General features: G+C 49.2%; 1 protein-coding gene across 18 annotated transcripts in view; it reads left to right on the top strand.

Moving 5' to 3' along the window:
• The window catches only part of CYTH1 (cytohesin 1), a 122,552-nt gene that overhangs the window by 95,235 nt on the left and 10,796 nt on the right, over positions 1 to 16,521 (top strand). For 9 of the 18 annotated variants that reach the window (XR_010153121.1, XR_010153117.1, XR_010153114.1 and 6 more), the window contains 3 exons: positions 6,114 to 6,185; positions 6,811 to 6,965; positions 10,987 to 13,103. Coding sequence is in view for 10 of the 18 variants with exons in the window: in XM_016933027.4 (XP_016788516.1) it covers positions 6,114 to 6,185; positions 6,811 to 6,965; positions 10,987 to 11,065 (306 nt within the window). In the remaining 8 variants the exon portion in view is untranslated. Of the gene's footprint in view, positions 1 to 6,113; positions 6,186 to 6,810; positions 6,970 to 10,105; positions 13,104 to 16,521 lie in introns of those variants that run through there. The other 9 variants (XR_010153119.1, XR_010153116.1, XM_054670202.2 and 6 more) reach the window with 4 other exon arrangements.

Genomic DNA, 16,521 nt, shown 5'->3' with positions numbered 1-16,521 from the left:
CACTCCAGCCTGGGCAACAAAAGCAAAACTGTGCCCCCCAAAATAAAAATAAATAAATTAATTAATTAACTTAAAAAAATGTAATGTGCTCGAATCATCCCGAACCATCTTCCCTCCCCTGCCTTTGTCCGTGGAAAAATTGTCTTCCATGAAACCAGTTCCTGGTACCAAAAAGGCTGGGGACTGCTGCCCAGATAGATGGAGCAAACCCTGACGTTGGATACTTACAATCCGAGAGGAAAGACCAGAACTCGGGGAGTATCTTCGATGAGCTCTCCCACCACTCACCATTCTCTTACGAGACTGCATAATATGCTAGAATGCAGAACACCTGGCCGCCCACCACAGGTCAGGGTAAGTGGTTAGGGGGACACAAGCAGATCAGAGATTCACAGGAGGAGAACCAGGGGTCACTCACAGATTTACCAGAGCCAGCTGGAAGGCCAGAAAAGCAAGGTTTCCATCTTTAAACAAGTGAGAACCCAAGCAATAGCATATACTTACAATGCAACCATTAATATATAATCATAGAATTATAACTTATTTATTCTTAAAGGTAAGTTAAAACTTTAAGGAGTGGAACAAATTAGCTGAAAATATAATCATGTCCTATAAATATAATGTCTTAAATGCTTGAGCCAATCACAGAGATTATATCTGAAAAAGACAAGTATTAAAACAATGAGAGAAAAGCTAGCAGATGCAGAGAACAGAAGACGATCCCAATAATACCAGAGTAATTGGTGCCTGCAGAATCAAAGATACAGTGTGGCATGAGGTGATTTCCCTGAGAAAGAGGAAAAAGCCCTGAATCTGCAAATCAAAGAAGACACCGTATTTCAGGAAACTGTTAGAGAAAGGGGCGCTCCAAAGCCTGGCCCTTAGACCATTGAACTTGGAGCCAGGTGTCTGGTCGTTCTGTTGGAAAAAGCAGATCATCTCCAGCAGCTTTTAGTCCCAGAAATTAAAGTATCAAGGTCTGCACAGTTTTGAAGAGAAGAATGACCCAAGACCCTTTATCCAGCCACGTTATTGTTTAAGTAAAGCACAGCTGGCCGCACTCTCCTGAAGAAAACATGTGAAATGCGGCACTTTGGAACCTTCTTGAAAAAAAAATTGCTTGACAGTAACATCCAGCAAGTAAGAGAATGAATCACAAGAAAGGCCCTGGGAAGTAAAAGACTGGTAGTGAGCATTGAACTATTCATTTAAATACAGAACTAATACTTAAATATACAACTAATACTAAAATATGCTTAAGTTCAGAATACGAAAATATACTTAAGTATGGAACTAATACCAAAATATACTTAAGTATAGAACTAATAGCTAAATATACTCATATAGAAGTAATAGCTAAATAAACTTAAATATAGAGCTAATACTAAAATATGCTTAAATATAAAACAAATACTAATTAACCAGAAATTGTGGCTGCAGGACATACCATGAATGTTATAAACCTGGACAATGTAAAAGTGAAATAATCAATAAAAATCAGGAGGTGGGAGGAGGAACAATGTGAAGAATTAGAAGATTTTGTACTTTTTAAAATGCAGAGTCAAGAAATATTGTTAAAATGGAAGCATGTTGTATTTTTTAAAAGAATAAGTAAAAACTTTTTTTTTTTTTTTTTTTTTTTGAGACAGAGTCTTGCTCTGTCGCCGAGGCTGGAGTCCAGTGGCACAATCTTGCAGTGGCTCACTGCAACCTCCGCCTCCCGGGTTATCTCCTGCCTCATCCTCCTGAGTAGCTGGGATTACAGGCACGTGCCACCACATGCGGCTAATTTTTGTATTTTTAGTAGAGATGGGGTTTCACCATGTTGGTCAGGCTGGTCTCAAACTCCTGACCTCGTGATCTGCCCGCCTCAGCCTCCCAAAGTGCTGGGATTACAGGCGTGAGCCACCATGCCTGGTCAGACCTCTTAATGTTTTCATAAACTTCTTTGTCTTAACTTGAATAAGGTTATTTCAGGAACTCTTGTGGTAAAGAAACATTTACTTTGAAGTTCAACAGTTCTTCAGTTTCTGCTTCCTTTTTTCCCCCTGTTAAATTCTAAACAATTAAAATAGAACGTGTTTTATGAAAATAATACCACTCGAAATATCCCATTTTCATAAAACCTGTTTTTCTCCATCTCTCTGCACACACACAAAATATCTTCACCTAATGTCAGCAATGATAATTTAGGAGTGATTGGATTTGGAGTATTTTTAAACCTTTCACCTGTATTCTTTTCTACAATATTTAGTTCTTTATAATAAGCAATTCGTATTTTTACAGCAACAGTGATTGTTCTTAAAGACAAATTTAAAAAGCCAAAGACTTTGGCCTCGGTTATTTCCCTCTTCACAGGGGAAGGGAGTGGTTATTGGGCACACACAAGTCATCACTGAGGGGTGCAGCCTGCCTGTTATTAGGCCTGCCCGAGTCCAGTGAAAGTTCTAGACAGGGGCCTTTTTAATATTTGGGATTTTACATTGCTGCCCAGCAGCTTAACGTTTAGTTGTTTCCATCAGTGGTTCTCATTCTGTCTTTCACTCCAGCACTGAGGGATAGCGTGAGCACCTGTCTGCGATGCTGGCTCACTCAAGCCAATTCTCAAGTGGCAGGATGAGTGTGCTGAGAAGAGCGAGGAGGGCCACGCTCTGCAGGATGGAGCAGTAAAGAGGGGGGGCCAGGAAGGATACCAGAATCCCCAGTGGGTTCTCCCGGTGACCAGGAGGGTCATCTTATAACCTGGTCCCCACTCCCAGGCTGAAGACCACAGGTGTAAATCATCTTGGTTTAAAATCATTTTCCGGCTGGGCGCGGTGGCTCACGCCTGTAATCCCAGCACTTTGGGAGGCCGAGGTGGGCGGATCACGAGGTCAGGAGATCGAGACCATCCTGGCTAACACGGTGAAACCCCATCTCTACTAAAAATACAAAAAATTAGCCGGGCGAGGTGGCGGGCACCTGTAGTCCCAGCTACTCAAAAGGCTGAGGCAGGAGAATGGCGTGAACCCGGGAGGCGGAGCCTGCAGTGAGCCGAGATCGCGCCACTGCACTCCAACCTGGGCGACAGCGAGACTCCGTCTCAAAAAAAAAAAAAAAAATCATTTTCCATCAAGAACGTGCATCATGCATGTGTAACCTGGATGCCGCAGGCCTCACCAAAGAGTGAACATTATGTCACATACTTATTGAGGTCCAAAGTGTGATTACTCTTAGACCACCCACCTGCTCGCCTGGTGATGCCTCAACCCAGTTAACCCAGCGGAATCCTCAAAAGGTGCAGGCACCAATTAAACCCTAGAAGTGAGAATGGGGAGGGTAAAAACCAGAAGCAGAATTGGCTGAGAACTGTTTAGGAAACAGACCAGCTGTCGCCCTCACCTCATGCCCCTGAGGGCCTGTCCCCACCACCCAGGCAGAAGTCTGAGTGCTCGCTCACAGGAGAGACTGACCAAGCATTTCTGGATGAGGGACTCTAGGCCCAGTTGAAGGTGGGGGCATTTTCCCCAGACAGGAGTGTGGGGTAAATGCAGCCTTCTCGAATGCTGAGGACTTCTCCCACCCCCAGCTTCTCCTCACTCAGCTCTCAGAACCACAGGTAGCCAGGTCTGTAGCTTGCAGACAGAGTGGGAAACTTCTCTGCCCAAGAAGAGATGCGTGAGGTTATTTAGTCAGATTCCCCAGCAGACAGCCTAGTGAGAGGGCCCTTGTAGATGGTCACAGTGCACAGGCTTCAGGTCCCAGTCAGCTCTTAGTCTTCCACTCTTCAAATGGGACAACCAAGGAGTCCCAGATACCTGAGGAATTCCTGCCGGCTGAGAGCAGGTAGAGACCAAAGCAGCCGAACAGCCAAAGAGCAACTTGGATGAGAGAGAGGGAGGGGTCCAGGAAGAAGAAGGGTCCACTGCCAGCTGTGAAGAGACTCAGCCGTCTCAGGTGACATCACAGCTGTGAAACAAGAACAGGATCCTGTATGAAGCCACGGAACAAAAATAATAAAAAAAATCCTCCTGGAAATTCAAAGCATGGTAGAAGTGAAAACTCAATGGAAAAGTTGGAAGAAAAGCATTAAGAAAATCTCCCGGAAAGAATAAAAAGGCAGAGGGAAAATAATAAAGGAAAGACTTTTATTTTCCAAAGAAGAACTAGTCCAGGAGGTCTAGCATGTTCCAGAGAAGCTGAGAAAACAAAGAGGGGGTAACCCTTGACAAAATAATTTTTTTAAACCTCCCCCAAACGATGGATGTGTTTCCAGGTTGGAAGGCTTACTGAATACCCTGCATGATGACTGAAAATGAATGCACGCCAAGGCTGCCTCCTTAGGGGGCCTCAGAACACTGAGGACACAGAGGACGGCAGTCGTGTGCAAAGCACCAGCAACCAGAACAGCTTTGTGTGAGGTGATATTGAATGCTGAAGGCAGGAATGCTGGGCTTCCCAGTCTTGGAGGAGGGTCACGTCCAGCCTAGACTGTTAGGCACAGCCAGATAGCAGCCAGGTGTGAGGGTCCAATAGAAACATTCTTAGCCAAGTGAGATTTCAGAACTGTTACCACCCACACACCCTTTCTCAGGATGCTGGTGTAGGACAAAGGCCTTGGCTGTAGGAAACCAGAGATCTTGAAACCTCTTGTTTCAAGAGAGGAGGGAAGAGTGCTCTGGAATGGAGAGTGCTGAGGTTAAGGATGAAGCAGTTTACCGAGTATCAAGGCAACCAGTCCAGACTGGAACAGGTTTCAGAGGCTCCAGGAAGGATTACTTCAAGAAATGAAAATTAATAGGATGCCTGATACAAATTAGCATTAGCAAGGAGATTTTGATAAGAGGTTAACCATTTGCAATTGGTTTTGGTGGTAAGGTCACAGAAATATAAATCAAAGGAACAACCCACTTCTCCACCCTCCATAATTTTGGTTCCAGTGGGGAAGGAAGCTTTTCAGGAAGGAAAAAATTAGGAAGTTCACTATATGGCACAGGTCGGAAGAGAAACGTGGTGTTAATGAAGGCACTGTGTATAGCCCTACCTCAGATGACCAGATAGTTATTTTAGGAGGACGGGGAATATGAATATGCCCGGGTAAGAGGAGCTCAGTCCTCTTCTGTAGATAACATCTAAAATCAAGCACTCAAAAGGCAGTTCTAATATGGTATTTTGGAGATGTGTGAGATACAGAGGTAAAAGACCAAGCAGGTTGGCTTGAAGAAGTTGGAAATAGTTGCTATCCAGGATGGGGAAATGGCTGAAAGACTCTTTTTCGCTTTTAGAGAACTCATAGAACTGGTTGGTTTTTTGTTTTTTTTGAGACAGAGTCTTGCTCTGTCACCCAGGCTGGAGTGCAGTGGCGCTATCTGGGCCCACTGCAGGCTCCGTCTCCTGGGTTCACACCATTCTCCTGGCCAAATATAAAGACTTTAACAGTGCTAGGACTTGGCCATGGGTTGGCTGGATATCAGGGGACTGTGAAACTGCCGTCAGACGTATGCTGGAAGTGTCTGCGGTGCCGTGCCCTCTGTAGATGAGATGGGACTAGTTGGCGGGTGCAGCTCTGTTCTGGACAGGAGTCAAGGTGCCTTTGGAAATCCAGGTGGAGTTGTCAGGATGGCAGTGTCTCTGAGGATTGTACTGTCTGGCGGTGGGGCGATGGACAGAGGCAGTGAGTGGTTAATGGTCAGACCCACAGCTGCAGTCCCAGGCATCAGGGGCGCTAGGGTGAAACTAGGAAAGGCTTCCTGGAGTTGTTGCCCCAGAACTGAGGCTTCAGAGGTGAGTGGGAGAGCCAGGCAAAGGGAAGAGGGAAAGGTTCTTCTAGGGGAAAGGGGCCCGCACACTCCCTGCTTGAGGACCGTGCCCGAGTCATTGCCGGCCACACTCTCACTGTGTCTGTTGAATCTTCTGGTCTTTCTACTCGCAGAGGACTTAGCAGTTATATTGATAATCCTCAGACATTTTTGGTGTTATTCTTGTTTAGAATGTAAGGAGTTCCCTCAGGCTGATTTATGAACTTCATGTCCTGGGAGAAGGCAGGAAAGTTCGGCTGAGTCACCGGCGAGGAATCTGACAGTGTGTGTCCTTAAACTGTGATCTTAAACTTCCTCTCTTCAACTGTTCTGTAGGATAAGGAGCCCCGTGGAATCATCCCTTTAGAGAATCTGAGTATCCGGGAAGTGGAGGACTCCAAAAAACCAGTGAGTATTTTTGCTGAGATATTTTGAGGGGAGAAAGGGGATGGGCATTTCAAAGATTTTTTTAAAAAACTCAAAACCAAAAAACTGAAAAGCGTGATCAGGCTTTTATTTAGTCTAATTTTTTATTATATTGTTCAAGCCAAAGATGAGACTCGAAATCACTTCTTCCTGTGCCGTCTGTCTGCTTTATCGTTTCACTTAGTGAATGTCACATGGGGTGTAGAAGTTGCCCCTCCTGCAATGGCAGCGGCAAGCACGCATGAGTGGGCTATGTAGTTTATACCCTCGGGATGCCTCCCGTTTAGTTTTCCTTTGTTTTGGGCTGTCAGGATGTTACTGGCTTGACGTTAAAGTCGTAAGTCACCTGCAGTTCTCTCCGTATTTTACGTGCATTGCAAGTGGAGCCAGCTTATATCAGGCCGGTGTGTTTGCAAACGAGACTGACTTCTATACAATTGACAATCTCCAGAATTCCGCTTCTAGGCTTCACTTTTCCACAGGAAAATATGTATTCCTTGTATTTTGTGAAGGTCAGAAGAAAGGGGCTTTGGGGAAAGAAATCAGCATGTTTCTCAGTTAACAGCTTCCTTTGCTCCACTCTCTCCCTCTCTGTTTTGATTCTCAGAACTGCTTTGAGCTTTATATCCCCGACAATAAAGACCAAGTTATCAAGGCCTGCAAGACCGAGGCTGACGGGCGGGTGGTGGAGGGGAACCACACTGTTTACCGGATCTCAGCTCCGACGCCCGAGGAGAAGGAGGAGTGGATTAAGTGCATTAAGTAAGTGACTGCTGAGAAAGGGCAGTGCGCGCCTGGTGCAGCCCTCACCTCACCAGGTGTTGATCATCTTAGTGGTTAAACATGCCGCCCGCATCTCTTCTGTGCTCCAAGTTCTTAGGGAAGCTTCGTCCTGGTTCCCAGCTGACGACTTCCCAGGAGGCCTTTGGATTCTTGGCTATTATAGCATATGTAAGAGAGCACGTCCCATCTGGGTTCCCCACGTGTCCTCATAGACCCAAAATAGGAAGAGGCAAGTGAGCTACCCACACAGATGCCATCTGCTCAACTGGTCTTTCTGTGTCTGACGAAGCCGCTCTCATTCTCATAGTGACAGCTCAGAGGAGATAGTAGTCACGTTCTATAATTTGTGAATCCTGTGAGACACCATTTTCCTAGCTACAGATGAGGAAACTGAGGCCCATAGAGGTTAAGAAATTTGCTGGAAGTCACATACCGTGATCCAAGGTCCGGGAGGAGAGAGAAGCTTCCTCAGGGTTCCACAGCTAAGAAGTGGAGCTCCCAAGTCCAGGCCTCTGACTCCTACCTCTCGGCTCTGTTGGCTCCACTGGGCCACCCCATGTAAGGTCTATCACGGGGCTGGAAATTTCCTGATGTGACAAGTATCTGGAAACATGGCTTTCTAAAGTCAGTTGGCTTCTCTTGCTTAATGTTCTTCCCTGGGACTTGGTCCGCCTGGCTCTCCCTCCAGTCCCTGTGCGAGGGTCAGCAGTGAGCATTCTGACTTTGCCTTCTCTCAGCGATCCTTTCTCCTCCCTCCAGTCCCTGTGCGAGGGTCAGCAGTGAGCATTCTGACTTTGCCTTCTCTCAGTGATCCTTTCTCCTAAGAGCACAGCCTTGCCCTCTCACTCCTGGTGCTTCATCCATGAGAGTTCACCTAGCTGTTTTCCTGAGAAAGACTCCTCAGCTGCCTGTGTGACTTCACCTGGAAAACAGGGAGAATGTGCCCACAGGTGACTGCGAAGGTCCCTGTAAGTCCTCTGTGTACTGTGTGACGGGCTTTCTCCTGCCCAGGCTACAGCCCCATTCCCGAGGGTGTGCAATATCCTCTAGCCTTTGTTTTATCTTTTGGTATTTCTACTCAGACCAGTGTAGGTTTTGGCCCAGGCTAAATACCTTAAAACTGACTGAAGATGGAGATGATGTGATGATGGAGGGAAAGGAATAGATGATTTATCCTCTCAAAAGTAATCTGAAAATTCATGCAATGAAAACAGACAGGAACCAGCTGGAGAGAGGATGGATTTGGCGCCAGGTCACGCTGCGCTGAGACTCCTCGCTCTGTCTCTCTGAGCGCAGTGCCTGGTAGGTGGGTAACCTACCTCTTCTGTGTGATAGAGGTCATTTCTGCCTCATGGGGCTCTTTTGAGGATTAAATGAGATCGTGTAGTGGGCATGGGGTTTGGCAGCTTCCCTGGCATGACAGCCATCATGGGAAGTGTGGCCCTGAGCAGGGGCCAGCCCACCCTCCATTGAGCAGACGCGGTGCCACGGTGTTTTCAGAGTCCCCTACCAGTAATGGCACCAGCCCTGTGTTCTGGGGAAGAAAACAGCAGTGTTGTGGGGGACCGGTATCCTTTTTTTTAACATACTGAAAAAAAAATTTATTGAATCATTATGAAATGTATTTTTTATATAAGATTTGAAGTAAGGGTTTAAGTTTGTTCTCATGAATGAATAGCTGATGGTCCGGACACCATTTATGGATTCATTGGCATCGCCCCCACTGACTTCATATGCTCTCCTTAGAGTGTACCCAGCTCCCCCGCCACGCTTCATGCACCTGTCGCTCCGCTGTGCCTCCCAGCGTGAGCGCCGCCCGCCCCTCCCCCTGTAGCATCGTGGTGTCCTTTGACTGTGCTGGCTGGCGAGTTCCCTGTCCTCCCTCACTGGTCTTTCAAAACAGTTTTGGCTGGTTTTGTACATGTGTCTTTCATATGGTTTTTACTTCTGTAGTCAGAAAAACTAAGCATTTTTCAAAGTCACATTTAGAATCGTTCAATCCTTTCATGAGCGTGAGTGCCAAGTTCTCCTGTGGGCTTGCTGGGCTCCTCTGCTCTGTCCCGGAGCGGGCTGGCCTCAGCCTCGGGATCTGCAGACACCCCCTTTGGCACTCTGCAGGCACACTGTCCTCAAACCTTCTTGCACCCAGTGCGAGGTGGGACCATTACGATTATCCCCATTTCACAGATGAGGGACACTGAGGCACAGCAAAGTTGAGTAAGTTGTCCAAAACCCCACAGAGGTGGAGCTGGTCCTCAAACCTGAGCAGTGTGACTCATGCAGCTGCACTGGTAACCACCGTGCAGCCTCAGCTGTCCTTGGCCCTAGATACTCCTCCCAGTGGAAACATTGGTGACAACAGGAGCAGGAAGATGATCTGGCTGGTGGATGCCTCCTCCCCAGTATTGCCAGAAAGGCTTTCGAGGTCAAGTTCAGGACGTGTTTTCCTCTCACGAAGTGCTTTTCCTGGAGTTCCCAGCACCCTCAGTTCTAGTGCCCCTGCCGTGTGGGTGGTCCCAGCATTCGGTTCTGTAGAATCAGGTGTGTTCTCTAATGCTGGGACTTTCTTCACGCTGTACCCAGAAGTACAGCAGTAGAACTGCGTGTCAGCGGTAACAGCGGCTGCCATCGAGTGTGTCGGCTAGGCGCTGAGATGTGCTCTTTGAATGCGGGATCTCTTTTTGACTCTCCGGAACCCAGGGAGGTGGAGGTGGGGCATCTCCAGCTTGCATGTGAGGAAGCGGGAGTTGAGAAGCAGCAGGCAGGGCCAGGCAGGGCCGGGCCTGGGGCCTGGTGTCCGACCGCAGCCCAGCCCCCCTCATCGCCTGACACTCTGCCTCTGCACACAGGGCAGCGCCACACGCACCTCTCTGCAGAACCCCCCAGCTTACCCAAAAGGGTTGGCCTACCCAGGAAGCCAAGGGAGATTCACCCCAACACCTCCAAACATGAAAGCAGGTGTCCCGGCCGCCAGATTCCCTCGTGAAAGCACTTCAGGTGGTCAGACCGCTTCCCAGTGAGATCCCATCGGGACATGTTTCTAGTGCTCTTCAGTTCCTAGCACTCCCCGGGGAGCTGCGGAAGCATTTTCTCATGGACACACTGTCTCTTGTGAATAGGTTCCAGGTCAGCCCAGGAGAGCCATAGCAGCTGCTGGTGCCACCGCTCAGCAGGGGTGAGTGCCCTGCCTGCAGTCAGGAGGCTTGTGCCCGAGCTCTGGAACAAATCATCACTTAGGATACAGCTTCCCTGGAAAGAAATTAAGTGTCAGGACTTTTAGACCATAAGTTGCTTGAAAGTCGAGAATGGCAGACATAGGGCTGTGGTGTTGCCAGTCCACTGCAGGTGCTCCAGCCCGCGGCGCAGCCTGCGCTGCTGTCTTTGAGGCTGTAGCACAAGCATGAGCTCGGGCCCCCTCCCTGTGCACCGGAGACCCAGCCAGGTGCAGCCAGTCTGTCCATGGTGCCCCACCAGCAGCATCGTGCCGGGCAGTGCCGCCTGCAGAGTCATGGAGCCTTAGTTACTGAGCAGGTGCACGTGGGGGGCTTGGAAGGCCCCACTGCATTACCATGCCAGCTATCACACACCCCGTGCCAGAGGACTGCATGTGACACGGCTTGATTACGTGGCACTCGCTGCTGCAAAGCAAAGTCAGATGTCATCATGGAAACTCAAACACCAGTCTTTTTCTCTGAATTGGAATATAGCTGTAAGAATGTGGCATGATTCTGTTCCTAAATGTGAATTGATTATTATGTTGAAACAGGTAAAAACCCCAAAATTTTCTTGTCACGTGTTCCTGTGTCTCTTTCGAAGTGTGTCACCTTAGGTCACTGTGTGGACACAGCAAGGGTGGAGGACGCTAACTTGGCCTTTGCAGTGATGGTTGGGTGGGACAGGTGTTCTGGGGCACGAGGGGCCCCTGAGAAGCCCCTGCCTGGGTGTGTTTCTTCTGATTCTGTCCCTCACGTCTCTGTTTTCTCCCTTTTCTGTGCTCCAGAGCAGCCATCAGCAGGGACCCTTTCTACGAAATGCTCGCAGCACGGAAAAAGAAGGTCTCCTCCACAAAGCGACACTGAGCGTGCAGCCAAGGGCGTTGGTCTGTGGGGGCCTTGGAGCTCCTGCTCTTCTCCCGCACCTCCACGGATGCCCTGCTGCCGAGCAGAGCGTCCTCTGCCAGGCCCCGCCCTGGATTCCTAGAGACTAGCTTCAGCTTTTGCTATTTTTTTTAAGTGGGAGAAGGGTGGGCAGTTATCACTGGGGAAGAGAGGACCGGCCACCTGTCCAGCATGGGCTCCAGAGCCTTCCTCTCTCACAGGGCAGAGCTCTTGTCGGCAGGGCAGCCTCCTAGCCAGTTTCTCTGCTCAGTGTTCTGGTAGCAGAGCTCAGAGCCAACTGTTTACCTCTTGGTTGTCCCCGTGAAGAAGCCTTCAAACCCTGCACCATAAATACATGTGTCCATATATTATTATATGTTAAGAGAAAAAGGTGGAAAGGAAGAGAAGCCACATACTATAAAGATCTATTTTTTTTTTTTAAGAGAGAACGTAGTGCTGTTCAGGTGCATTCTGCCCTGGCTGCGCTGGGGAGCTTCTCCCTGGAGAAGAGCACCTGGGGCTGCGGCCAAGGGGCATCAGCCTGGGCCCGCGGCAGGGCCTGGCCTGCCTCTCCTGTGCTGTGGGAGCTCGCTGCCTGGTGCTTGTCTGGGCGAGATGGACAGGTGTGGTCGAGGACGCAGAGGGCAGAGGCCCAGTGGGGCCTCAGACGGCACAGTCAGAGTCGGGGGCCTGCCCTGGCCGGGGGCGCAGTCGGCAGCAGCGTGCAGTCCGGCAGCTCCCGCGGATGCTTTTCCATCCCAAGTGCCTGCGGAGCGCCGAGGAGAGGAGAGAGCTGACTGGACGCTTACGTTATTTTCCTCCTTCAGAATCCAAGTTCTTGTTGGGCTTTAAAGTAGAAAGTCAGCATTTTCCTTGAGCTAAATACCTAATAACCAAAACTGTGAGGAAGGTTATCGGGACAGAGGTTCCGGATAACCTGTTTCATTTTGGGTTTTCTTCCTCTTCCCCAGACTCCAGTCCTCGTTCTAGAGGAAGGAGTAGGACTTCCCCGATCCCCGTAGGGCTTCAGCTTTTTCTGCCTCAAAACCAGCCCTAACTGGACTACTCTGGATGCATTTTGTGGTGGGCCCCCTAGAGGGGAAGATGGGCCTTTATCTGCTCCGTGGGGTGCACTGGAGTGACGGGGGTGGCCGGGCTGCCTCTTGCATCTCTGTCTTCCCCTGCAGGTGCTGTGTGAGCTGGCCCTGCCCCTCCTCATTACAGTATGAAGGGAGCCGTGACACGCAGCATTTTCCTGCCGTTCTCTCAGGGACTCTCAGGGCAGCTCCTGCCACTCCGCCAGGGCCAGCATGCCAGTCCAGGCAGAGCAGGTGGCTGGCTGTCTGGCCGTCTCGCCCCGCCCCTCCACAGGACCCTGGACCAGGGCGGTGCAGGGCGCAGCCCCGAGGAGGCAGGTGGAGGAGCTGCGGGTTTTCACAGGGCCGCGTCGCCACGGCTCCTCTGATCCTTTAGGGTTGGCGAGCATCTCTGGAAATAGCTTTTGCAGAGGAATGGTGGGAGGAATAGAGGGGGACAGTCTGTCACCTCCCTCCCCGCCACTTTGTGTAGATCCTACCTGGAGGGAATGGCTTTAGGCACTTTTGTGCCAGAGCTTGTGAGGGTGACAGAAGAGGGTCCAGGCTGGAAACCTGAACTTTCTGGGTGGGAGAACCAGGTGGTGCCTGCCGAGGTCTGGGCGTGTTTGGGCTGGCGCTGGAGCCTGTCCAGCTGGCCCGGGCCCTGGCCTGGTTCTCAAGTGTTTCCTAGACAGAGAGGCACCTGGGTCAGTATTAGTCTATTTATCAGAGGTGTAAATAATCTATGTATAGTTTTTCTCCTTTTAGATTATTTTGTATTTGTTTAAAAGAAGTTTTGTCAAAACACAAAAATATAAAGAAATGACTGAAAGTTGTTGACAGGGTTTTTAAGAAATAATTATTCTAATTGTTTTTGTTTGTTTGTTTTTGCCTTGTAAACTAGCGCCAAGGAACTGCAGCAAATAAACTCCAACTCTGCCCAAGCCATCTTTGTTGTTCGCGGCGTCTCTGGGCTCAGGCGGGGCCCTCGAGGTGGGAAAGGGGTGCTGACTGGACACTTGTGCAGGAGGGTGTTACTCCAGCTGCACCTTGAGTTCAGTTGTAACACCTTGAAAGTGGGAGGAGGGTTCTGTCTTCTGTTAAGAAGAGCAGGTCAGCAAAGATAAGTAACTTAGGCTTTGCACCGCCCCCACTTTTTTAGAAGAAACGTGAAATATCAGTTTTAAATTAAGATCAAGAAATATGCCTTCAGTCAATATAATACATTTTTAGTATGATTTCAGTTTCCAGAGATGACTTCATAATACCAGGGAATAAACAGGGAAAAGTTTCAGTGGGCTAGAACCCAGAAGCAGGGGAAGGTGCTTGGTGAACCGGCACCGAACAGAGAGACAGCAAAGCACCAGGCTGGCCCCTTCTGTGGGTCCGTCTCCACGGGCTGGTCCGCGTTCTTCCACACAGCAGCAGTCATGTCTGATGTTTCCTCCTTGCTTCAAGCCCCCAGTCTACCCTGACCATTCCCCAGGTGACTGCCCCACTTGACTGAGAAGAGACGACCATTAGGTGTGAAGGGCAGCATTCCTACCTTTCCACATCAGTCAGAGTTGTTTTTGTTCCCTCCCATCGCCAGAAGAAGTGGCCTCCTTTTTTCCTGTCTCCCCTGGATCCATCTCTGTCAATTATCCTTTGTCTTATACATATCCCCAGTTTCTTTCCCCATTAATTTCTTTCCCTCAAACCACAGAAACGCCCATCTCATTTGAAAACTCCCTAAGCTCAGGAACAAGACAGAGATGTCCACTCTTACCACTTCTATTCAGCATTGTACTGGAGGTTCTAGTCAGGGCAATTAGGCAAGAAATGAAAGGCATCCAGATAGGAAAGAAGAGAGAGTACATTTATTGGCTGGTAACATGACTTCATAATGCCTAGCTGAGCCATGGGAACGGGGCCACTCCCAAGGCTTCAGAACTGTGGGACCACCAGCTTGCCGCCCCAGCCGGGAGAGCTGTATGTAGGCACTAGACGCCATCCTGTGACAGCTGCGGCATGGGCAGAACCCAGCACGGGGTGGGGCTGCTCCTGGCCTTGGGGGATCACATTAAGATGAGTCAGAGATTATTCTGGAGTCTTAAGATTTAATGTCTGCCCTATTAGGTTTCAGACTTACTTGGGATTGGTTATTCTTTCCTTCTTGCCCTTTTTTCCCTTTTGGAATGGGAATGTCTATCTCATGCCTGTCCCCCACTGTATTTCGGAAGTGCATAACTTGTTAAATTTCGAGGCTCTCAGCTGGAGGGGGTTTGCCTCAGGATGAATTGTTCGTTGAGTCTCACTCATATCTGATCTAGAGGAGACTCTGGACTTTTGAATTGGTGCTGGAGCAAGTTAGGACTTTTGGGGCAGTCGGGATGGAATGAATGCGTTTTGTACTGAGACTGGCGAGTGTGGGGGAACCAGTGGCAGAAAGCTACAGTGTGAATATCTGTTCCCTCCAAAACTCATGTTGAAATGTAACTGCCATTGTTACAGTATGAAAAGGTAGGACCTTTAAGAGGTGTTTAGCTGAACTAAGGAAAAATCCTGCAATAGTAATACATCCACAAAGTTATTAAAATGCCAATAAAATCCATTTGAGAACAGTTCGTCACCCCAAAGCACACCCTGTCTACTCATCAGCAGCCTCTCCTCCTCTTCCCCTGGTCCCGGGCAGTCCTAATGGTTCCGTCTATGCACTTGCCTCTTCTGGGCATTTCATACAAATGGAATCATACACTACATGGGCCTTCGCGTCTGGCTTCTTTCACTTAGCGTTACGTTTACGCGACTCATCCCTGTAGTGTGTGTCAGAGCCTCATTCCCCTTTATGCCCAGATAACATTCATCGTATGGAGACCACGTTGTTATTCATTCATCTATGGGCGTTTGGGTTGCTTCCGCCTCTTGGCTGTTAGGAGGCCTGCTGCTGCTGCCTTTCTCTGCAGTTGTTTGTGCGGTTGCAGGACTGTAGAAAGTAAAAAGTTTCCTCTTCAAAGTTTCCCTTCTTATTAAAGAATAAATCGTAAGTGTTATAATAGTTTCTTTTAAAGACTAACTTCCTTCAAGCCTCCTTGCTTTGTGCTAATAACTCTTTGTTAAGCCCTATCCTAGGTAGCTGTTAGACGTGCTCAAGGCACGTAGTACATTCCATGTCCTTGTACCTTAACCAAGATGTCTGTGCTCACGTGCTCATAGGCATGTTCCAGCTCACAGCCTATGCTCCTTCCTTATTTGAGAATAAATTATTAGCCAATCGGGTTTTAATTGAGATTGTGAGGTCCGGCTCCAGCCAATGGAGACAGGACACAGCAATAGAGGCCTCATGCATATAGAATAAATATTCTGGCGTCTCTTTATTCTGTTTGTGCCCTCCCCATTGTTCCATCTGCAAGGGACACCCTTTCTGCAGAAAGTAAAAATTGCCTCGCTGAGAGAACTTTTTGTCTGAATGCTAATTTTTCCTTGTGACACCAGGGAACAAACATTTTGCATTTCTAACAGGGACTCCGACAGTTCCTCGTTGCATCTATGTCCTCACTTTCGTTCACTCCTCAGCCAGGGGTCTCCCTCCTCTCTCCTCTTGGCTCTGGTGGATTAGTCTACCTGGGCTCTCCTACCTCTCTGACAGCTCCCTGTGCGTTCTTTCCGTGGCCTCTCCTCTCTGCCCACCCGCCAGCTGCTGGACATCCCCCAGGATTCTAGCCCCCAGTGTTCCTAAGCCCTCTTCCTTGACAGATAATCAGTCCCGCGACTGACCCTGTTGCTACCCGCTGTGGGCCCCTATGTGTGCCTGTGCAATTCCGGCCCGTTCCAGGCTCCCCTTTCCACCTCTGACTGCTTGTGGGACGTCTCCACCAGAGTGGCTGCCGGGCCTCCCCAGCTCAGCCTGTCCACAGCCGATAGCCCCAAGACTGCCCCTTGTCCTGGGGACTCTGCTGCCACCCTCAGAGAGCCTGTTTAGGCTTGGAGCCCTTTCTCATGTGTCTCCCCCTCTCTCCCTACACCCAGGCATTCCCAAGCCCTCCCTGTGGACCTCTGGAGTGGCTCCTCCAGCCACTGTCACCGCCCCAAGACAGACCTTCATCACAGGCCTGGCCCACGGGGGCGGCTTCCCCACTGGTCTGCGGACCTCTAGGCTTTGCCATCTTCTACTCCATGATTGATGCGGCTGTGGAATTTTCATCTACCGATCATGTCATTCCTCCATTTAGTAAAACAAGCAAACAGAACCTGTCCCTTTGCTTGCAGAAGAGAACGTGAATCTGCATGATGCTCAGGGCCTTCTCCACCAGGCTCTGTTCGCCTTATCTCTAGCTGTGTCTATCCTTAACTGCGCCCTCCCTGCCCTGTGTCCCAAGCTCT

This window comes from Pan troglodytes, chromosome 19, assembly GCF_028858775.2.
Source record: "Pan troglodytes isolate AG18354 chromosome 19, NHGRI_mPanTro3-v2.0_pri, whole genome shotgun sequence".
Lineage (NCBI taxonomy): Eukaryota > Metazoa > Chordata > Mammalia > Primates > Hominidae > Pan > Pan troglodytes.
Note: the sequence above shows the minus strand (reverse complement) of the source record. Positions and strands in the feature narration are given on the sequence as shown.